This window comes from Lacerta agilis, chromosome 6, assembly GCF_009819535.1.
Source record: "Lacerta agilis isolate rLacAgi1 chromosome 6, rLacAgi1.pri, whole genome shotgun sequence".
NCBI classification, from domain to species: Eukaryota; Metazoa; Chordata; class Lepidosauria; order Squamata; family Lacertidae; genus Lacerta; species Lacerta agilis.
The window spans coordinates 74,162,177-74,186,173 of record NC_046317.1 but is presented as its reverse complement, the minus strand read 5'-3'; the positions used below and the strand labels follow the sequence as shown (position 1 = coordinate 74,186,173).

Genomic DNA, 23,997 nt, shown 5'->3' with positions numbered 1-23,997 from the left:
TCTGCCGCCTGAGGCAGCCCCCTCGCTCTGTTTAACGGTAGGGCCAGCCTCGCCTCTGTTGTTTCTTAGAACTGGGCAACCTAGGAGGGTTCTTGGTGTGACAAGATACAGTTGTACCTTGGGTTACAAACACTTCGGGTTACACACTCTGCTAACCTGGAAGTAGTACCTCGGGTTAAGAACTTTACCTCAGGATGAGAACAGAAATCGTGCGGCAGGAAGCCCCATTAGCTAAAGTGGTACCTCAGGTTAAGAACGGTTTCAGGTTAAGAACGGACCTCCGGAACAAATTAAGTTCGTAACCAGAGGTACCACTGTATTCTTATTCTTCACTTAAAGCTGAGATCCTGGAACACATTGGTGGGTGCTACCTTTGAGGCTCCAGGGAATGGTCTAAAAGCATTGACTGAGCTTGGCAGCTGGCCTGGGCCTGGATCAGATTGCCTGGATATCCTCCTAGCATGCCACCTTCAGCTTGCTTGAAGAGAAGTGGGATATAAATGTGATGAGATAGTGTCCCTTTCCAAGGACGTCCGTACTTGCACGGCCGAGACAGAAGCACCCGTCCTGTAGAACCACTAACCCGAGCCAAGTAGGTTTTGTGCCTGCCTTAATCCTTCGGATAGCTCGCTGGGTTAAGTGGGTGACGCCAAGGCAGGATAGAGCCAAGAAAGCACAAAAGGAAGATAAAGTGAAAGTTAATTTGTTACTGGCTGTAAAAGTGAAGAAACGCACGGAAGATTAGGAAAGGTTGTAAACAGTTTTCACCCCCTCCCTGCCAATCACAAGACCTCTGTGTGCCATCAGTCGGACATGGCAAAACATGTGCACTGAACCACAGAAGAGAGATGCAGACGGGGTGGTTAAGGGAGCAGGCTCACAAGGGCAAAGCATCACAGACCGGCATGGTCCTACTGCTACTGGGAGTTTGCCCATGAGAGACTAGCAGCCGTTGGTGATACGTTAGGATCCAGCAGTGATTGGCTACAATCTCCCTGGAGATGTCTGAAAAGGAACAGAGGGGCTACATATGGATTTGGACATCTTTCTGGGCATGAATGGTTGGAAGGATGACCCCTTCAAGAAACGGAATGACCCCTTAGCCTTAGGATGGGGGCTAAAGCATTAAGGAACAGGGGCATGCAAATGGGGGTGGGGGTGGTCCGTTTTCAATGTAGGTCCAAAATGATCAAGCAGGTGGAGCAACTCCCGTCTGGGGGAAAGGCTGCAGCATTTGTTTGGGAATTCTAAGTTAAGAGAAAGGTAAGAGGCGAAGTTGATGAAACTATGCTTGGCACGGAGAAAGTGGACAGAGGAAGAGTTTCCCTCCCTCTCACTAGAATTGGTGGCCATCCATCCGATGAAGATTAATGTTGGAAGATTCAGGACAGATATTTAAAAGTACTTCTTCGGGGAACTGTAGTTCCTTAGCGGTGCTGACAGGAGTTAGGAGACTCCCTATCCCCCCCCCCCCAGGACTACAGAGTGTTTTAACACTCCATCCCTCTTCATAGGAAACCTGTAGCTCTTTGAGGGGAGTAGGAGCCTCCTAACAACTCTCAGTGCACTTAACAAACTCCCAGGGAGACCTTAGCCCTTCCCATAATTCCTGGCTCCAAGTTGTCCTCCTCAGTGACTCCACACACACACACACACACCTGAAGCTTTCAATTATGTTTTAAGCACCCCCATCCTCACCTGTCACATCTCCACTTCCATTTACCATGGATAACATTTCCTTCTCCAAAAGGGCCACTGCCATTTGATATCGTTGGTCCTTTAGGTTCTTTTAATAGCAATCATATATAACCAGCAATCCAAAATTTTCCCTATTGGAGAAAATGAGGCACAACACAGGTCAAGTTAAGCACTTAAGTCTCTCTGGTTCCAGTGGGAAATCGGGGAGCCCTGCATTGAGATTTATGAGTTTAAAAGTGCAATATTTCAACTAGATTGCACTCATGCTGTTTAGGATTATACACTACTGGAAAGTGAACAGCGTTTCTTCTTTTTCTCCATTAAGTATTCCTGAGTGAGCTCCTCTAAAAGGCTTCAGAACTTTCTCCACAACCTCTATGATCGTTTAAAACTTCATAGTGGAATATGGTGCCGCTCAGAGCATTTTATAGCCCCATATATTATGCTTAAAAAAAAAAATCCACCAGCTATTACTGCTATAAAACCTCACACCTATTCCAAGGCCTGATGGCCATAAAACTGAGAGGCTTTGGGGACAGCCCAGAGACGTGGCAGCGCTGAGACAGGCATTTACGTGTGCCAGCTTGCTCAGTTCCTTCAAGGTTGAATGCAGTTCAATTTTTGTACAGTTCATTTGGTGACAATGGGCTGCCTTCTGTAAAAAGAAAAGAAACGGGAGGGGGTGTCCCATCCTTTCCGAGGAACCACACTAAGGAGGGAGTTCTGTGCATGAGTTTTGGAGCTCCTGTCTAACTCATATTTTATGGAAAGGCTCACCTTCAAGAGTAAACACTGAGGCTAGAACTGCAAAACAAAACTCAGGCCCATAAAATCACGGCACAAGATTCCCAGTTTTGTTGTGGGTGTGTACGCTGTAAGCAGCAGCAGCAGCAGCAGCAGCAGCAGCAACACCACCGCCATATATAATAATGCTGACTTCTGTTAAACCACAAACCTTATTTATAGGGCATATCGACACTGACAAATCGGTACCCTGGGGTTAATAGATCTTTCACGTTGGCTCACCAAACTGCAGTTCCCCGGATTCCTTGGGAGATGCAAAGGACCCGCTAGAGTTGTACAACAGTGATAGGGCATGGCTACTTTCTGAACCTAAGGGTGAGTTCACATAGAACATCGCACAATTCACTTAAAGCTTACAGCTATGATGAAATGTGCATAAGGCTATTCGTGACTTCTAACCACAATAGCTATGTTCTACCTCCGCTGTCAAGAGACAGCTAGCCTCGAAGTACCAGTTGCTGAGACTCACAGGTAGAACAGAGCGCTGTGGTCCTTCTTGCAGACTTCCCACAGACATCTGGTTGGCCACTGTAAGAACAGGATACTGGACCACTAGGTATCAGAACCATTTGGTCTGAGGTAGAAGGGCTTTTATTAGGTACTGTGGATGTGCTCAAGTAGCCCCCATTAGCTTCCTTTTATGTTAAGTGGTGTCAAAAGCGAGGTGGTTGTGTCAGGCTGCCAGTATCCCCAGCTGGAGACCCCCAGTGCTTTATACCAGATGTGGGCAGACTTGTTTGCAAGATCTACTTTCTTTTTTTTAACAGAACCTTTAAGATCCACCAGTCAGAGCAAGGTACAAAGACATGCACTTAAAACTAAAGGATTCTGGGCCCGGGAATTTGTTTTGACCATCAGAACCAAACTAACCTTCCACGTAAAAATCCAATCCTACCTCCCAAACTCTTTTAATTTCAACAGTGTAATAGATTTAGGGCAGGGGAGTCATTTTGCTGTTGCCGCTTGAAAATAATTGGAGTCCGAATTCCTTGCCAATCTACTTTAGATTACCCAGATAACTACCAGAAGATCCTGACCTACCTTTCCTCATTGTTGTCTTAAAGAAATGGAGATTGGCCAATAATAAGAAGAAAGGAGGGTATGGAATGATTTTCATTCCAGCTCATGTTTGTGGCATGCAGTGCTGTTTCCGTTCTGCTGCAGTTTGGCTTCCAACAAAACAACATTATTTGCCTTGCTGTCTGCTGTGGGAAGAATTTCCGTGAATGAATTAGTTAATTGGTTGCATTATTATGTTATCTCTTACCATTCATTTCAGTGCAAAGGAAATGCCGCGCAAATTGGGTTGTGTCCTCAATTCTGGATTAAGAACAAACAGCAGCAAATGCCAGTCATAGTCACTGGATTGATTTCCATTCTGGGCATGAGACAAATAAGCAAACAGAAGCAATTTCCATCCCATTTCTGTCAGAATTATCTGATACCCTTAACGTGACAAGTCCTAAGAGTTCCATGTCAACAAAGGTCTTTTGATACATTTCAATTCCATCTGTAAGATCTGTGAGTGTCCATATGTACAAGATGATGGTTCCGATACCTAGTTTCAGGATGATGTACTGTATTTTGTGAAGAAGGGTCCCTTTGTCCTAAGCAACTTTATTTAAGTGGCACTAAATATTTGAAGCTAGGAAACATTTTCTGAAATACAACTGTTTAAATGCAAGCAAATTGCTTCTTGGAAATGACACCAAGGAAAGAAAAGAGAACCGGAACATGTTTTTGCTGACAATATGCTCCAAAGACACGTTCATTTTGGTTCAATTTACCCCACCCCCACCAAAAAAATCATTTTAACTAATAATCCTTCCAGGAAACTTTGGAAACAAGTCAACTGACACTCTGCAAATTACTGCAGAAGGAAAGTCATTAGCTCAACAGCACATTCCCTCACCAGATGTGTTTTGTTAGGTCCAGTTTTTGCAGAGTGCAAAAAAAAATGTGCTGCCTTTTGGAGAAGAAGCCAAACATTAATGTGATTGCAAGACAACACTGTAAAAATAGAGGCTGGCAGTGTTTAGGTTTGCCTGTGGAGGCCTTTGGGCTGCAGAACTGTCAGTGCTGTGTTTGTGGCGTCTTTCATTAGACGTTTTCCTACACTCTGCGTTTTGGTCTCCGATGCTACAGCAGTAGGCCATAAAATATTGGGTATCTAAAACGGGCCCTTCATGCCAAGCAGCTTGTGGATTAGATTTGTTTAAAGTTGCTGGCCAAAACTATCATTTGCAAGGGATGGGCCACCTCTGCACCCATGAATCCAGCTTCAGTGTACTTCCATATCTGAAACCCGTTTATAGGGAGGACTTTTTTTTTTCAGATGGAACTCACCAGAACTCAGTTCCGGCACTTCTCAGGTGGGCACCATTGCCATTATAAGAGAACAGAGGAAGCATTTGTGGTGAGTTCCGCCACCACTTTTTCTAGAAAAATAGCACTGTGGGCATGCCATACCCGGGATCCCCAAACTAAGGCCTGGGGGCCAGATGCGCCCCAATCGCCTTCTAAATCCGGCCCACAGACGGTCCGGGAATCAGCGTGTTTTTACATGAGTAGAATGTGTCCTTTTATTTAAAATGCATCTCTGGGTTATTTGTGGGGCATAGGAATTCGTTCATTTTCCCCCTCCAAAATATATTCTGGCCCCCCACAAGGTCTGAGGGACAGTGGACTGGCCCCCTGCTGAAAAAGTTTGCTGACCCCTGTGCCATACCTTTAAAGCACATTCAGAGGACATTCCCCTCCCCGCCCCATAAACACAAAGAATCCTAGGAAGCACAGATTGTTAAGGGTGCTGGGGATTGTAGCTCTGAGAGGTAAACTATGGTTCCCAGGAATTGTGTGTGTGTGTGTGTGTGTGTGTGTGTGTGTGTGTGTGCTTTGAATGTGTTTTAAATGTATTGTGTCTACCAGCCTTACTGTGGCTGTGGAACAGAATGGAACAGAATGAGGTGGAAGAAATTATATCACTTCAGACCAGTGTTTGAAACTCCCATTGTTCTAGGCGCATTTTGCGACAGGGAATTTCATTAGCGTGAGCAATTTCTGAGCTCTGGGCACAATACTGTGCCAAAGATTTCAGATTAAAACTGCAGAGTGGAAGGAAAGGGGAACCTTTTTTTCTGCCTCCCCACTTCCAGCTATTCTCTGGAGACTGGAGGAGAGACCCTCTTAAAAATATTAGGAAGGTGGGCAGGGGTAGGACCAATGCCGGATTTACGTATAAGCTAAACAAGCTATAGCTTAGGGCCCCACTCTCTTGGGGGCCCCAAATTTTTTTCACTATTAATATACTTCTTAATTGTATTTCAGTTCAACAATTATTTTGATAAAATACATTATTTTGTTACGTGCAAATGGCTTTATATACCTATTAGGTCCATAAATTGCCATATACAGTGGTACCCCGTGTTACGTACGCGATCCGTTCCGGGTTGCGCCACGTAACCCGGGCGTACGTAACGCGAACAAACAAACAAAAAAATGGAGAAAAAACGCGGGAGTTCGCGAGTTTTTGTGGTTTTGCGCACCTGCGCGTTGCGCGCGCTCTGTGGAGGACTTCCGGGTCATGGAGGTCCGTAACTCGAACATACGCAACACGGAGCGTACGCAACACGAGGTATGACTGTAGCATATATTCAACACAAAAAAAACAGCAACAATTTTTTGTTGACAAAAGACAGCTGGACATATAAAGGGCCCCATTACCTTCAGTAGCTTAGGGCCTCATCAAACCTAAATCCGGCCCTGGACTAGACCATGTGAAAAATGGACACAATATTTTAGCTGCAGTTCCTTTTCAGCTTTGAATTCTTGCTATAAAAAAGCGCGCCTAGACATTCCATTGCTGCGCCCGTAACTCAGGTTTAAGGTGTCATTTAGCTCCTAGCTTTCATATCTCAGTTTCTAACACTGCCTCAGACTGCAGGCAACATAGGCAACTGTTATGTATTGAAGTTCTCACCCTTGGCCACTAGGGGTGTTGTGTATATAGTTTCACTCTGCCCACCATGACTGCAGTTCTCACTCACGGATTGGGTAGCTAGAGAGAGTTGTTACTGTTGCATGTTACTGAGTACTATATAAGCAGGCTGGCTGACCCTTCAGTCCACTTCTGTTCCAGCCTGAGAATAAAGAGAGCTGCTTGGAGAATCACTGTGTCGTCTGCTATGTCCACCCACTACTTAATAGCAACGTTTCGTGCACGTCCAATTGAAGTGCTACCGTTGATGGACACTTTGTTTTCAGCCCCAGAAGCTGCTGCCAACTCCTCCAGTTACCCCAGCAGGCGAATCGCCCAATTGATGGATCCTTGCACCTAACCTGGGATCTGCTGTTACCAATGAAGTTGTGGCCTTATTTAATCCATGCTCTTGTCTATGGCCCATTATAGCTCCCGGCACTTGCACCCCGCAAGGATCACTTGGTGTGCAAAGGAAGTCAGAGCATTGTTGACGCTCACTTGCAATGGTTTACCTACATTTCAGGCATCCATTTTCCCCAGAAAGACCAGGGACTGAACCCCAAGACCTTTTGGATGCAGAGCATGTGCTCTACCACTGAGCTACAACCATCTTTTCAGTTGCACCAAATTCATTTGCTAGGGCTGAAAGCATTGTTTATGACCTGTCGTGATGGATGTGACTCTGGGAGCTTCCCATTCTAAATCTTTCCCGTTCATGTTCTGTTGCCAGGTCTTTATAAAATATAGCTCACCTTTCTGAGCTGTACATCAGCCCTGGGACATATGGATAAATGGCACTGTAAATGAATGGCAGCGAGAGTTGGGCTGGTTTATAATTTAATGGGCTCCATGTAATGGTCTTCACTTCTTTACTCATGTCAGCTTCTCAGCCTGGGAAAATTATCTTCGGTTTTCATTTCTTCATTAAAAAACAAAACAAAAGCTTCTCCACCATTAGCAATAAAACCTTTTACGATCAAAGGGAGGTGGTTGATTTGAAAACGGGGCATATCTTCAAACAGAGAAAGCCTGGGGAAGATATTTAATCTCTAAACTGAACAAACATAACAAGTCCAGCAATAAAGATAATCAGCATGCATTGCAGAGAGAGAAGGGGCCAATCTGGAATTATTGTTTCCTAGGGTGGGCAGGTCGAGGCTCAGAATTGGCTTGAGTTTGGTGGCACCCTCCCAGGGTTTTCTGTAACTAAGATAATTCTTGTTATAATATTTCGTATTGAATATACCATACTTTTGAGGCACCTCCACGAATCCTGGGAACTGTAGTTTACCCACAGAACTACAATTCCAAACACCCTTAACAAATTACATTTCCCACGATACTTTGGGTGGAAGAATGCACTTTAAACATGTGGTGTGTGCGTCTGTATCTAAGACCATCACAGCATCCATAGGGTGGTACTGCCTGGTGGTGATCTCATGGCTCACGTAAATGAAGTGGCACACGACCTTTTGAATTCATGAAACTCTTTGTCAGATAGAATGAGAGAGAAAAACAGCCAATTCTTAGTCCAATAAAAGAAACTAGGAGTTGTTCTAGTTGCCATCTGTACTGGAACTAAATTGATGTTATATGTGTTGTTGTTGTTGTAAATGGGCTACACATACACACAAACACTTATTTATACAAATATTCTAATTGGGTTGTAAACAATGGAGCACTAGGTAACCCTTGCTTGGTTGGAATAGGTCAATTGGTAGAGCACGAGACTCTTAATCTATTACCTCGGGTTTAATTGGTTCCAGGTCGCTGTACGTAACCCAAAAAGTACATAACCCGAAAAATTCAGTTTGCACATGCGCAAACCGAAAAAACCCACTTCTGCGCATGCGCATACCGCGAAAACACTTCTGTGCATGCACGAATCATACGTACTTCGGGTTGCGCTTCCGGGTTAGCGGAGTTCGTAACCCAAAAAGTACGCAACCCGAAGTGTACGTAACCTGAGGTACGACTGTATTCTTTCTGTTAGTGGAAGAAGTCATGCTTGCTCAAAGCAGCTTTCCCTGCTCTCCACATACAAAAACACCCCATAAATCTGTTCTGGGCATCCCCTGCTCCTCCAGAGCAGATTTGGGGCAGGCGCAAAGGGAGGAGATTGGTGAGGGGAAGTTCTGTTGCACAAGTATAAATCCTCGTGCTAACAGCACAAGTGCACTGGAGATTGCCCAGTGGTTTTGTACATGCAATTGTGCCCTGCACACTTTTTATTGTATTGTAAATCACTTTAGGATGCCTCATTGCAGGCAATCTATAAATGAAATAAACAACCCTGATAAATAAAAAGGCCCACCCCATTTCAGTGACAAATCTGTTTTAAATGCTTTTTGATTCTGAAATTTTAAATTGTTGTAAGCTGCCCTGAGAGCTGTAGGTGAAAGGACTGACAGCAAATTTAATGTTAATAATCAATAAATGGGAACTGGCAAGGGGATTGGCACATTCTGTATGTGATTTGTAGGTATCAGGTTTGCAAATTGTGATGCTGAACACATTGACAACTGGCTTGCCCTTCCTAAAATGTGTACACCCAGGTTTTCAAGCCCCATGGATTTAAATGGGAACCAAACCTCCTTAACTTCTTCTGGATTGTGTTCAGATGCTTGAATTTACCTTGGTGGCAGGGAAAAAGAAAACAAATCTGTTTAAAGTAATTGAACATTTTATGGGTGTTTTAACAGGATGTCTTTACTGATGGAATGAAATGTGATTGCTTTGGGACCAGACAGAAGATCATTTGAATGTATTTACAAGTATATTTTGGGGTTTTTTTTATAAGAAAGCTGACCTTGGTAATAAAATTTCACCCAAGGAAAAAGTCCACATCGTCTGCCCGAGTTCAAAAATTAATCAAAGCAACTCAGCCAAACCCCATTAATGCTCCTGTTTATTTAAGAGGAGGCGGTGGCGCTTCTGCGGAGTCAGGCCTCAGTTGTGTCCTGGTGTTTATGATTACTTTTTTGCGGTCAGTAAAGGAATCTGAAACTGCAGAGTGCTGCTGCCATGTTTTGGAAACGTTTGGGATCCTGCCTGGTTTCCAGGGCAGCGTCAGAAGACCCCCAAGGACACCATATGCCACACCACACTAAGCAGAGCCGCTGGCTGCTGACTCAGAAGGTTCACAAGTCAATATGTGATTAGCAAAAACCATCATGCACATTGCTCCTTTGGGGGGCATCAGGAGGACTCCCAAAAACGACTCTCTCCCCCAATGCTCAGTGCTGCAGACCTGCTGCCACAAAAAAAGTTTGCCATCACATACACACAATTTCTGCCCTCTATATTCCTCTCCTGTAAGCATGCCTTGCAAAGTGTGCGCGCGCGTTTGTGTGTTATCTGAGAGTCCTCTTTTTTTAAAAAAATCGCAAAGTACCCCCACAACAATCAATCCGGATCTCGCCAGTTTCCCCCCTCCCATCAAAGATTTTCCATAGCTCAGCTGGTAGAGCACAGGGCTCTTATTCCCATGGTTCTGGGTTCAAGCCTCACATTGAGCAAAAAAAAGATTCCTGCATTGTCGGGGGATAGACTAGATTGCCCTCATGGTCCTTTCTAACTCTGCCATTCTATGGTTCCCTGCCACAGCGAATGCAGGGGAGCACAGCACCAGGAAGAAGAGAAGAGTTTGGATTTGATATCCCACTTTATCACTACCTGAAGGAGTCTCAAAGCGGCTAACATTCTCCTTTCCCTTCCTCCCCCACAACAAACACTCTGTGAGGTGAGTGGGGCTGAGAGACTTCAAAGAAGTGTGAACTAGCCCAAGGTCACCCAGCAGCTGCATGTGAAGGAATGGAGACATGAACCCGGTTCCCCAGATTACGAGTCTACTGCTCTTAACCACTACACCACACCAGGACTTCGCAGGCCTGCTGGAGAGGCATCGGGGCTCGCTCAGCTGGGGGGCGAGAGGCTTCCCTTTCAAGGATGCTTTGACGCCCCTCCAGCTCATGCACAAGCTGGAAAAGCACCAGGCCTCCCTCAAAGGCAGGGGCGTCGCAGGGGGCAGGGGGGCCCGGGCAGCGCCCCTGCTGGGGGTGACACATCGGGGGCGCCCCCGCCCACTGGGCTTTTAAAACTTTTTTAAAAAATTCTTTTTAGGCTATTTTCGGCACTGCCAGGGTGGAGCCGCAGGGGCCACCAGCAAGTCGGGGTGTCACCCCCCTTGCTGGCCGCCCCTGTGGCTCTGCCCCGGCAGTGCCAAAAATAGCCCCCGCCCTCTAGCGGCTTTTCGCGCCGCTGGCTGGCTTGCGGAGCCAGGGCAAGGAGAGGGGCGGGCCAGCGAAGAGGGGTGACACCCCTCTTCGCTGACCCGCCCCTCTCCCTGCCCCACTTGCGCTCCCCAGAGGGGGCCCGGGCGGCGGCTTTGGGAGTCTCTGCGGGCTACAGAGTCCCGAAGCCGCAGCCTGGCACCCCTTTGTGCTACAGCAGCGGCTTCGGGACTCTCTGCAGCCCACAGAGGCTCCCAAAACCCCCGCCCGGCATCCCCCGGGGGCGGGGCGCCGTCGTGTGTGCGTGCGCCATGACGCACATGCCGCGATGCCCCGCCCCCGGGGATGCCGGGCCGCCGCTTCGGGAGCCTCTGCGAGCTGCAGATAGTCCCGAAGCCCCCGCCTGGCATCCCCCGGGGGCGGGGCGTCGTAGCGTGTTCGTGCATCATGACGTCATGACGCACGCACACACCGCGATGCCCCTGCCCCGGGCAGCCAAGGGGCTAGGAACGCCCCTGCTCAAAGGTGTCTGCCTTTGCCTAAGCAAGCGGGCTTCAACTTTCCTCGTGGGGCCGTCTGGCGCTCAAGAGGAAAATGAAATCTTTCCTCCTGGATGAAGGAAAGCAGGCGGCAACCAAGCGCACAGAGCCTGAGAAGCATGTTCTCCATGCATCTGTTTGGGTGGCCTGCTTCTTTCCTCCTGGAGTGACTGACCGCCCCAAGAGGAAAGATGCAGCCCGCCTGCTTGGGCAAAGGCGAATTGAGCTGCCGATATATTGTAGCTCCCTGGCTGGCGCCATCACAGCGCAAGTAGGCAGGGAGAAGGAAGTGCGCTGAGCTGGCAGCAGCCGGGGAACCGCAATGTTATCGGCAGCTCAAAAAGTCTGAAACTGGTATCGTGATGTGAACGCCATACCGGTTTACAGACAATGAATCGGAGGATCGCCCAGCTCTACCAAACACCCTTTTTACATTATTCTCTTCAGGCCTCTGGATTACTTCTAGGCGTCATTCATTCAGTATTTTGGGATGAGCCTGAAAGTGAATTTAAATCCACCCTACAGGAAAAAGAATATGCTGTATGAGAATTGTACGCATGTGCCGCCCTGCTTCAATTTGTGAAGTGCATTTGGCACCCTCTGCTGGCCAAATGATTTAAGTGCACTAACTGGAACAGATTACAGCTGCCGTTGCCACCCATGATGCTCTCCAGATAGGGCTGAATCTAATGTACTATGGACTAAGGTAGGGTTGCCATATTTCAACAAGTGAAAAACTGGACACAAAAGCTGTTGAGCTCTCCCCCCCTTTTGGAGGGGGGGCAAATTGTTGAGCTGCTGCTTCTTTTTTGGGGGGTGGGGGAATCTACACTTACGACACGTCTGGATTTTCCCAGACATTTTCTGCAATTTCCGCCTGGACACTGTTTCCAGCAGCCGAATCCCGTCTATGTCCAGGAAATTCCAGACATATGGCAGCCCTATCTAAGGAAGCTTAAGCTTCAGGGCCCCTAATCCACAGTCCACATCGCTTAACAAAATCAAATTGATATTTTTTTTTTTGGTTGTATATAATTCAACAATCCCGATGTTTGAGAGTCAGTAGAACAGATGTTGCAAAGGTGGAATGTCATGGTAAGTTGGCTGTTCTGCGAAAGAGCACTTAAATTCTTTATGCATATTGTCTCTAGAAAATGACATTGCACGAAAGCTCTCATATGATGAAACTGCACATTAATGTTGCTAGAAAAAACAGAAAAAAGTGTATTTTGTAAATTGTGCTTTATGTAATATGAGATAAACCAATACAACTATTTCACAATCTGAAACGTAGCAGTTAATTTGAAAAATAAATAAATTGTGGTGACCTGACATGGGAAATTGATGAATTATGCAGAACTGGCAAAGTTGACGGACAGACATTGAGAAAAAGAGAACAGGCACTTTGAAAAAGAGTGGGAACCATTTATAATATACTTGCGGAAACAAAGGAAGAATATTGACTTGATGGCAGGATTCAAATAAACACTCACGCCTTTAATAACAAAGAACATTTAAAACGACAAAGAAATGATAGTGGATTTTTAAGAAATAGCAGTATGTAATAAGGGAGGAACAAACCAAAAGTGGAAGCTGGGGGAAGCCCGGGAGGGGAGGGAAGAGGTGATGTAATACCGTATATATGTTATTGATATGAGATGTATGTAATGATAGAAAAGGAAATGTGAATTAAAAAAATATTTTTTAAAAAAATATATATCAAAAATAAATTAATTAATTGTGGTGACCTGACATGGGACAGCCCCAATGAAGATGGTAACAGTGGCTACTCGGACCTTTTTGCTGGTTGTGAAGGGCCCCCCCCCCCATAACAGTTCAAGCTTCAAGGCATGGGCGTTGCCAAGGGGGGGGGTCAAGTAAATAAAAAAATATACTTAATTGAGGCTCTGCCCCCCCAACATAAGTCCTGGCTATGCCCATGCTTTAGGGCCCCAAAATTGTAGGTCTGCCACTGACTCCAGATGTTTCACAACACAACCTGATGGACCAGATGTTCTGGAGTTGTGGTCCAAAACAACTGGGTTGGAGAATAATGCTTTAAGGGGTAATGAAAACAAGCACTGAGCCTTAATGTAACAGTTGGCTAGTTCAGCTACCTAATCCTTCTTTTTAAAGCCCTGCAAACAATCTCTCTCATATATCTTGTTGTTCAGTCGTTCAGTCGTGTCCGACTCTTTGTGACCCCATGGACCAGAGCACCTCATATATCTATCTATATCTACCGTGTTTCTCCTAAAATAAGACACCATCTTATATTTTTTTTCGCCCAACAAAACACAGTATGGCTTATTTTCAGGGGATGTCTTATTTTAACCGCGTTGCATCGGTACGCTGCATAGCCACGCCTCTCCAGGCTGTTTTAATGGGAGGTACCACGTCACTATGGCTTATTTTTGGGGAACGGCTTATATTTCGCAAATGCATAGAAATCCTGCTATGGCTTATTTTATGGCTATGTCTTATTTTAGGAGAAACAGGGTATATCTACACAGTTACAGGTGGGTAGCCGTGTTGGTCTGCCATAGTCGAAACAAAATAGAGGTGCTACTGGAAAGAATTTTCTATTTTGTTATATCTACACACGCACACATATTCACACACACACACACAAAATTTCAGTTGCAGCAGAGTAGTCATAAGCAGTTATTTGTAAAGAGAAGCTTCCTTATGCATAACACCTGCATGATTACATTCAAAGCCTTAGGTCATGTTTAGTGCAGAGCAGGTGAGGGGATTTCAGAGCCCTGCCGCAGAATCCGGACAACATATCTAACCCTGCCCTTAAATTAACTTTTTAAAGGTGCGAAGTACAAAGATGAGCAAACACACTAAAAGTGCCCTGGAGGAGTCTTTCCTGAATTGCCCTTTGGCCAGTTTCTTTTCTGCTTTTTTATAAATAGAAAGAAAGAAAGCAGGGTCATTTCAAAGCACTGCGATCCTTTTTTTAAAAAAGACAAAACCCTGCCTCTTGTTTAACTCTACCTTATTTGAGCTTGGATTCCCGTCCTTTCCTCTACCCTCCCTGACCCTGCGCAAGGTGGATTCTAAGCCCTGACATCGGGAACCGGAATTTACGGCTCCGAACCAATAGACTGCGGCCCTTTGCTCCGCAACTGCTCAGCCTTCAAGGAATTCCGCGCATGCCCAGTCGCACCTGGTTTACCCTCCGCCCACCCGCGCGTTCCTAGGTTCAACTCAGGGCGGGTCGAGGTTTGTGATGTCACTCGAGCGCTTCCGGGTCGCGAGCGGGTTTTCTTCCTGGTGGAAGGGTCCCTTCAGTTTCCAGTGGAGCTGGAGCTGCGGTGAGCTGACGGGGAGACCGGAGGGCGGGAGGTGTCGGCGTCTGTTTTCCGGCTGCCCCTCCTGAGGTGGGAGCCCGGGAAGGCCTGGCGGGCGGTGGCCGGGCTCCAGCCGAGGACTTGGGCTGCCTCCTGGACGTCGCTTCGGCAAAAGCCGCGCGTGGTTTCCCAGGGAACTGGAGCCTTCCAAAGGTTACTCGTGAGGAGGGAGAGCTTTTCTTCCCTCGGGCGGGGGCGGAGGAAGGGCCGCCCTGCGAAACTGGCAGACGATTCAAGACGGGTAACTAGCCCGGATCCAGCCAATTACCTGGGTCACGTTCCTTAGTTCCATTGAAACATATGGGGCTTGGGAGTCGTTCTTCGCTTCATTTTGCTTTCGGTGGGATCGGAAGTGCGGCTGGCGTGGCCTGGATCCAGCCTGATGTGTACGAAATTAGGAGGAGCGATGTGCTTTCAGAGAAGGTGGTGGGCATCTAAACAGTGCCGGAATTAAGTGCCGGAATTAAGTATAAGCTAAACAAGCTATAGCTTAGGGCCCCAGGGCCCCCCCCCCCAAGGAAAAAAAACCTGGATGTACATTTCCAAAAATATAAGATAAAAAACAGAATAAAACCTACATACAGCAACAGCGTTTTGTTTTGTGTAGGCTCCTGTTAGGTCCATAAATTACCATATAGCATACATTCAACACAAAAAACAGTGACAGTTTGTTGTTGACAAAGGACAGCTGAACATATAAAGGGCCCCATTACCTTCAGTAGTTTAGAGCCTCATCAAACCTAAATCGCCCTGGTCTGGATTCAGCCTGGTGTGTGTACAAAATTGGGAGGAGCGATGTGCTTTCAAAGAAGGTGGCGGACACGCCATGCATCTAAAGAAGCAACACCTACCCACCCCAAGAAAAAGAACATTGGGGGCTGTAGTTTTTTTACCCCTCAGAGAGCTACAGTTCCCAGATTCTTTAAGGTGCAAGTGCTTTAGATATACACAGCTGGTCAGATTAATGGGGGGAAAACACCTGTCATTGGCTGTGAGTTATGGTGGGTATATGGCACCTAAATGCTCAGCGGAAGCATAGCTCTGTTTGACTCCTGGATTCTGGGATTCAGTGTGGGAGGGTTGCTGCCTGCATGCTCTTTTGTGGGCTTCCAAGAAATGTCTGGTTGGCTACTATGAAAAACAGGATAATGAACTTGCTGGACCTTTGGTTTGTTCTGGCAGGGGCTTGTCTTGTGTTTTTATGAGGGAGTGTTGTAACATGCAGTTGTAATTCTGCCTTTGTCCTCACCTGTCTTTCCTCCTTGTCCACTCATAACCTTAGGTTTGACAAGTTTTAACACTTCACATTATCAAGGAATAGTTACAGCTTTGGTCCCCAGCACAATAACAATAGATTTGTCTATAAACATTTTGGCATGATACTCACTGCTCTTAAATAGCACATGCTTTCCCTTTCTTTCCTGCAACAGGGATTTTTGGTTTAATGTTTTGTCTGAACCCAGGCTCATATTTTGTCTCGCTCCAGATGAACCATGAGAAGAATGCTGTTGTGCTCAGGTCCTTCTTGTGGGCTTCCATAGGCATCTGGTTGGCTCCTATGAAAATAGGACAAGATGGCCTCATCCAGCAGGCTCTTCTTGTGTTCTTATGAATTGTAAACCAAGAACAAGATTACAGCTCATCCTTTCTCTGAATGAGACAAACTATGAGCTTAGGTTCTTATAACACCCTTAACCCTCAGCAGTAAAAGACTTGAGGCCACAATCTCCTCTCCAAGAGCTCACACGCTCATGTGTTTGCATTAAGCGATAGTTTGCCTTACCATTCGTGCAAATTGTGAGTTCTGCATTGCTTTCAGAATATTGCAGCTCTTAGTGGAAAAGCACCCTTCCCCTTCAAGTTGAAATGAAATATTATATGCAAATTTAAGTGGTAGGTGATATCTAACAGTATATTGTCATAAGCAATGTGCAGTTATGTTGGGGTAGGTGGAGCTATTCCTGTACAAACATTGCTCTGAATCAGAGCTGACTAAAGAATCTTTCAGAGTGATTCTTAAGCCCAAATAGAACCAATAAATAGGTGTTTTATTTTGGAATTCTTAAGACTTAATATGGAAGACTAGGTAGACGCTTCTGACCACTTTTCAGTCCTAGATGCTAAGTTTGTTCATAGTATTGTTTCTTTTTTATCTTCCTTGCAGATTTTCCCACTAACCAATGTCAGGAAATGGTGATGGCACCATTACAAGTCCCTCTGTGGGATCTCTGTCAGAGATTGAGGTCCTGGCAGATCAGCCAAAGTATGTGTGCTCATTGTCCGCTGAGCTTGTTGCCAAGGCACGTGAAGAGCTGCAGGAAAAACCTGAGTGGCGGCTTCGAGATGTTCAAGCCCTCAGAGACATGGTGTGCAAAGACTATCCTAACCTGGGAACATGTTTAGACGACGCTTTCTTGCTCAGGTTCCTTAGAGCCCGGAAGTTTGATTATGATCGGGCACTTCAGCTTCTTGTGAACTATCACTGCTGTAGGAGGAGTTGGCCTGAAGTTTTTACTAACCTGAAACCGTCTGCTATAAAGCCTGCCTTAGAGTCTGGTTTTGTCACTGTGCTTTCTCACTTAGATACTGAAGGACGCCATGTTGTTTGCATTCGTCCAGGTATTTTTTTTAATACCCCCCCCTTTGGTTAACTGTTTAGGATTGCTTCTTGTGTCTTGCTACCAAAATCTATTTTTAAAAAAGATAAATATTTCATTTGATGCTGATGCTTTATTTCCCCTATTACTAATAGTACTGCATAACCCAGTGAAATGCTGTTAATGACTTGAGAACTGTATCATTAATTCACGTACTTCAGGGAGTTCAGTTTCCAGAACACATTTTTTTTTAATCTGTAATTTCTGTATGAGGAGATGGGATGTTGTTGTTGTGGTGGTGGTGGTGCTACTTAGTGTTTCTTCCTGGCTTTCCATAAATATTTACTTCACCGGTCTTTCAAAGTAACACTTTAAATTCCTTTTTAAATCTGAATTGTACATAGGAGACAGAATATGTTTTCAATGCTAATATGGTGTGTTTTAACATAATATATGAGTTAACAAAAACAACATCCTCAGTACATACATACAGTATTTTCAGTCATATATTATCATTGAGGAAATCGCCAAAAATATTTCAAATTACAGTTGTGAGATAAAACACACTGGTGCAGACATATCTTTGAAAGAAACTTGATTTTGAGTATGCCTGCCATAAATAGACCATAAAGGAGTATGATATTTTTGATCTCTAATGGAATAGTTTGGACAGTGTACTACTGAAGAAAGTAATTGGGATCTATTTGTCCCTGATTGGTTAAGATACTGCTGTTATGTTTTGGGTCCAATTCATTGACTTAGGAGAAAAGATGTGGTGACGACTGTTTTATGGATTGAGGCTGACAATTTGGCCTCTTAGAAGTTTAAACCTCCAGTAAACTTGTCCTGACCTTTGGCCAACACCATGCATGGTGACAGCCCAGAGAGAAAACCAGGCAAGCAATTTTGGAACTCCCTGCCTGTTGAGATCAAGCAGGCGCATTCACTGTGCTCTTTTGGGTGCCTGCAAAAAAACGTTCTTGTTTTGATAAACCTAGCCAGTTGAAATAATTTTTATCTATTAAAGTATTTTACCTTTTGTATGTTTTCAATTATGGTTGTGAATTGTTCTTGATTTTATTGTTTTATCTTTTTGTAAACTGTTTTGAGTTTTTTGGGGTTTGTTTGTTTTTTACACACAAGCCGTGTATGAATTTTATGAAATAAATAAATGCTATACATAATAAAATGTCCTACCCCCTTGCCCCATGGCTCAAACTCACCTTTCTCCTTTAATATTGAGAGAGATATAAGTAGATATCCACAAAAGTCAGCAGTGGGTATGTAGATATTAAGTTTGTCTTACTACTTGCTCCAGTATCTATATTCACTCAGTATTACATTTTTATTTTAAAATAGTTTGCATGGAATTTGAGAAATCAAAAAATACTGTTAATGGTAATGAGGTGGGTGGGAGAGAGATGAAATCATGAGGATACACAAACATAAAGATTTATCATCACATGGTGTTTTGAAGCACGTTTCTTTAAGAGAGGCACTTTAAAAAAGCACACAATTTTGTTCTTGAGGCTGCTGTATAACCAACTGAATAATCAAGAACTGTATTTTGAAATAGGTTGGAGCATTAAAATCTTTATTGTTATACATCCATGAGATTTTGTTCTACCCATACTGTTCTACCCTTTCCCATACTGAATAATACATCATCCCCCCCCCAAAGAAAATGAACATCACCTGTCCTTAAAGATACGCCCTGTTTTGCTCCAGAAGCCCAAGCACAAAGCATATGAAAAGACCAGCTTCTTGAAGCATCCGGGGGTTTTATTTAATGAAGAACTAATGTGAAGTAGAACAGAGACTGTTAAAGGATGACTAACCATTTTAAGACAAGTAGAAAATTCAATTTTGAAATGTACTGTTGGTTTATTCAGCTTTGCAACTTATCACCTCTACCTTATAACCGTAGACAGATGGATCCCAAGTAACTACCCAATTACTGAAAATATTCGTGCCATATACTTAACGTTAGAAAAGCTCATTCAGTCTGAAGAGACCCAGGTGAATGGAATTGTTATCCTTGCAGACTACAAAGGAGTCAGCTTATCTAAGGCATCTCATTTTGGTCCATTTATAGGCAAAAAGGTGATTGGAATTCTTCAGGTAAGATCTGAATCTGTAAAGGGAAAAAATAATTATATAACCAACAAATATTAAAAGCCATTTCACTTGACACAGCTGCTTATGGAATTGGGTGGGTTTCAACAGAGGAGTGGAATATCTTTGTGAGCATAGTTTATCTTTGAAACAGTCTTTATTTTCAATTGAAAGAAACCTGGACTTTAATTATAAAGAGATCCTTTTCAAGGTTCATGTAATCGGTATCTTCGCTTAAAATATTATATTTCACCTTGGCTAAGACGTGTGTGTACTTTAAAATGTTACCTTGTGGTGTCCTCTCAAGGAAGAATGAACTGCACACATTTGTGCTAAAATCTTCACAAATATATAAAAAAATTGAATATTCACCAATGTGCATGCTGCCTACAGATCTTTTGTAAGGAGCTATTTTTGCTCCATTGTGAGTTCATACATCAGTAAATTAAATGTGTGTTTTTGAAAACTGGTAAAAGCTATTCATAAAGTAACCAGTATTTATAAACCTGACTGATATTGTGGTGTTGTTATTTTTTAGGATGGCTTTCCTATTAGAATAAAAGCTGTCAATATTATAAACGAACCTCGAATATTCAAGGGCATTTTTGCCATCATCAAACCCTTTCTGAAAGAGAAAATAGCAAATCGGGTAAGTGGCTATATTTATTTATTTATTCATTCGTTTAAAGCATTTTAATCTTGCTTGTCAGCTGAAAATGCTGCCAGAGCAGCTTACATAACATCAGTAAACACAAGACAACCCTTGCCCCAAAGACTTAACAGTCCAAAAGACACAACAAAAGTGGCTAATATTGCAGACAGGCTATTGCTCATTCATAGAGGTCAGACTAAGCAAGTTGCATGTATCTGTAGTGTAATTGTGACCAATGGAATTCTACTTGGCATAGCTGGAAGGGGTCTCCTCTATCTTTTCCTACCTTGCACAGCTTACAATGGCAGAGGAGTAGTGGCTGTTGCAACCAGGTGGGTAGAGAAAGCATAGATGGAAGTGTGCCTCTGGACACCAGTGGTTGAGCATCATGGGCAGAGCAAGACAGGGCTACTGTGCTCGTGTCTTTGTTCTGGGCTTCCCTTGGGCATCTGGTTAGCCACTGTTAAAACAGAAAGCTGGGGTACATGGGACATCTGATGTAGCATGGACCTTTTTAACTCCTGTCTTTTGGAAATAAGGAGGGCTAGCTTAAAAGTAAGTTTTTGTTTAGGATTGCCATGTGTAGTAGCTAACATTGTTTGAGAACTCCTTGATCTTCAGTGAGAATCTCTTCTAATGTTGAGATTTTTTAAAATAAGTCACGAACACTCACCCTCCAGGTTCATTGTGAACTCAGCCACATTCATGTCTCCTCACTCCATTCCATCCCCTGAACACAAACATGTTCTTCCTGAGCACAACTTTGCTTAATTTTGGGAGCTTCCCCCTAATGAAGTTGGCCACCAGGGGATGTGAATTCTGTATGGAACTACGTACACATGAATTTCAGGCCGCCTTGCTTCTGTGCCCTTATTTTCACCTGCAGCACACAGCTTTTTGCCCATCCCAGAATATGGTGCTGTAGGCAGGGCTGGGGAGAAAACAGTATACTGCTGGAGCCCAGTGCTATTGATACAGTTCTGGCAAATCTTAGTTCTGGATCCCTCTGCCTTCGTGTGCAGTGGTCGTACTGTTTTTAGATTTTTCAAATTCCGAATGGTCCCCTTTCATCTAGTAGAAGTAACGCATCAGCTTATGCATAAAGCTCACTGACATGTACAGAAATTGGATATATAGCTAGTAAAAGGCTTATAGTGGTTTGAAGGAACCAGCCATTTAAATGTGCAACAGGGATTACAGGTGTAGAAATTTATGTGATTTGTTATTTAATTAGTTTCCTGCCATTCACCAGCAGGCCCCAGGGTGGGTCACAATTTAATACAGTGGTACCTCTGGTTACGTACTTAATTCGTTCCGGAGGTCCGTTCTTAACCTGAAACTGTTCTTAATCACTTTACCTAATGGGGCCTCCCGCTGCCGCTGCGCCGCCAGAGCATGATTTCTGTTCTTATCCCGAAGCAAAGTTCTTAACCTGAAGCATATGTAACCCGAGGTACCGCTGTATTAGGATCAGCCTGGTCTCTTGTTGCCACTGTTATTTGGATACACAATGTGAAATATATTCTGAATTTCTTGAAATTGAGGTATCACATGATTATTTGAAGAATATGTAACAGAGTGTTGTTGAAACTTCTGGGTTTTTCTTTTTCAGTTTTTTCTTCATGGGTCAGACTTGAGCTCTCTTCATCACAACCTTCCACCATGGATCCTACCTGAAGAATATGGGGGCACTGCAGGGAAACTGGATATCTCTGCCTGGAATGAGCTGCTGCTGGCCTCAGAGGATGACTTCCTGTATGATGCTTCTCTACTGGCTCCCTCCAATGACTCTTCTCCTCTTGACCCATTATTGAGTGGGGAGATTGATGAGAAGCAATGCGATGACTCTTTGCGAAGCTTGAAAACGCAACTCTATTCCTGCTATTAACATAGCAGTTAAAAGCTTCCAAAAGGTCACCTTCCTGTTTACAAAGGGATTATGAGCTCTGCCTTGTTCTTAGGTAGACTGCAGCCTAGGGGTAGAGATGGCTGAGGGAGGCACTTTACATTGGAACCAAAGCAAATTAAAAAGTGGAAGCCATGGAGCAAGGTGAAGTTCTACCGCAATCCAGAAGGGTGCAGTTTTGAGGCACCGTAAACGTTGCGGTTTTTGACCCTTTGCAAACAGCAGCATCTCCTAAGATTAAATGTGTCATGTGACTTAAGGAGGTTGCTAACGCCAACGTTTTAAGCACAATTATTTGGAAGTAAGTTGCTCTGAAATTAATGAGACCTGCTTCCAAATGAGCAAGTTTAGGGTTGAAGTGCTAGACTTTCTCAGGCTGAAAAGAGCTAAAATGGCCAACAGTTTTGACAAAGCAGAAGTATCATAATGCGTTATACTGACTTTCCCTAGAGAAGTAAGAAATAATATTGGTTGTGTGATAGAATGGTAGCTGTATTACGGCAGGCTAGTTTCTAGGAGTAAATGTTGGGCTGCCATTCTGATACACTTTGGTTTGACATGCTCTGATTATCGCTATTATTATTCAGTTACTTCCACATATAAGCATATTCTCTTCTCTTGTAGGGAGTGTGTTGCCACTGAGATGCAAACCTTAGACTTGAATCTTGCAGACAGGGTTTGCAAATGCAGTGGGTATCATTAAAACCACTGAAATCAATGAAAGCACATGTTCACTCTGCCTAATAGAAAGCATTAAAGAATCTGTACACCGTTTTTATGCCCATACTTGAATTTGTACCAGGACCAACTGAAAGGGACAGGTAATTCTGCTTATTAGCTTAGCTGCCAGTTAATACCCTGCCTTAGTTATAGAATTCTATTACCATAGGTATTGCGGGTATAATACAGAAACTGTCATAGTTGTAGATGTCTGTCCAGTAAAGCAAGGATGCTTGTTTAGACGTGTTTATTTCTGAGAGTCTATGTAAACCAAATGGACAGGGTATTTTACAAGCACAATTTCTGTTTTGTAAATGTAACTATTTTCCGTTCAGTGTGTGTGTGTGGGGGGGGTGTTATCAGTTGGACCTCAGTGCTAAATTGGCTTCCTTTTACAAAGGTCACTTTCCGTCTGTCCTTCATGGTTGTCCTTGTTAATGTGCATTAGTACTTTACGTCTTCCTTTTATTCGTGGCTTATCTCATGTGTGTTTGGTCTTGGAGCTATGTACGCAACTTCCTCTTCTTTCATAGTTGTAGATTAACTTAGATATTTGTGACATCCAGCACTTCAGCCTGAAACCTTCGTGGAGATTGAACTGACTGCTGTTTCAGGTTTAGAGGGCGGCAGGTCAACACTTACTACCATCTCATCTTTTAGCACTTTCAACTAGATGGTTGGAGCTATTTGTGGGGGCTTTTACTTAGTGCCAACTACAGACCAGAAACTGGTGCTTATTGTAAATATGAGATAAGGTCTTCAGCTGGTGGACTTTTTGTATTGTCAGTGCCAAACTTGTATTTCCCCACATTAAAAAAGGCATAACCATCTGCCTCTGTATTGCCAAAAGGTGAAGCAATTTTGTGTGCTTGAACTAGGGGCCCCATTGACTATACTATGTGGTATGTTATCAAAATAGGCCATGATAGGCATTTGAAACTGGTTTTATTATTATTCAAAGCTTTTTACAAGTATTCTGAAATGGATATACTAGGTGTAAATATTTCTTCTGGCAGCCACAGGTAGCTCCTGTGCATGTAAGAAGTGTGAAAACCCGTGATACTGAATGACAAAGTTCATTGTGCAGAAAAAGATCTAAACTCATCTTTTAATTTAAACAGTTCCTCTAAGTTTGGGGCAAATTAAACCACTAGCGTACTGTTACAGAAGTTAAAGTTCAGGTATTATGTCTATATTAATGCACTAATTTTTGAAGTGGAGATACTAGCAGCTAATATATCTAATGTATGCTCAACCTTTAAGAAATTATTTGGTCATATTGAAACAGTACCAGGCCTTAAGAAAGAGACATTGGTAACCTACCACAATTGTCAAATTGCCTTTAAGTCTAACAGAAAATGAAAGATACTTGAATTTATACTGTGGGCTTGACAGG

The 23,997-nt window shown here is 43.9% G+C and overlaps 1 protein-coding gene across 1 annotated transcript; it reads left to right on the top strand.

Moving 5' to 3' along the window:
* The first annotated feature begins 14,503 nt into the window (after window positions 1-14,503).
* On the top strand, window positions 14,504-23,419 carry TTPAL (alpha tocopherol transfer protein like). Its single transcript, XM_033153451.1, has 5 exons — window positions 14,504-14,575; window positions 16,776-17,230; window positions 19,136-19,329; window positions 19,862-19,972; window positions 21,588-23,419. Exons 2-5 carry the CDS (start codon window positions 16,792-16,794, stop codon window positions 21,861-21,863), a joined length of 1,020 nt encoding a protein of 339 aa, XP_033009342.1. The 5' UTR covers window positions 14,504-14,575; window positions 16,776-16,791; the 3' UTR covers window positions 21,864-23,419.
* The last annotated feature ends 578 nt before the right edge of the window (window positions 23,420-23,997 follow it).

Excerpts from the sequence above, each read along its gene's own strand:
- TTPAL (XM_033153451.1), top strand. The coding sequence starts at position 16,792 with ATGTCAGGAAATGGTGATGGCACCATTACAAGTCCCTCTGTGGGATCT. Across the intron at positions 17,231-19,135 it reads TGTTGTTTGCATTCGTCCAG|ACAGATGGATCCCAAGTAAC; the intron begins GTATTTTTTTTA and ends TTATAACCGTAG. Across the intron at positions 19,973-21,587 it reads AAGAGAAAATAGCAAATCGG|TTTTTTCTTCATGGGTCAGA; the intron begins GTAAGTGGCTAT and ends TTTCTTTTTCAG.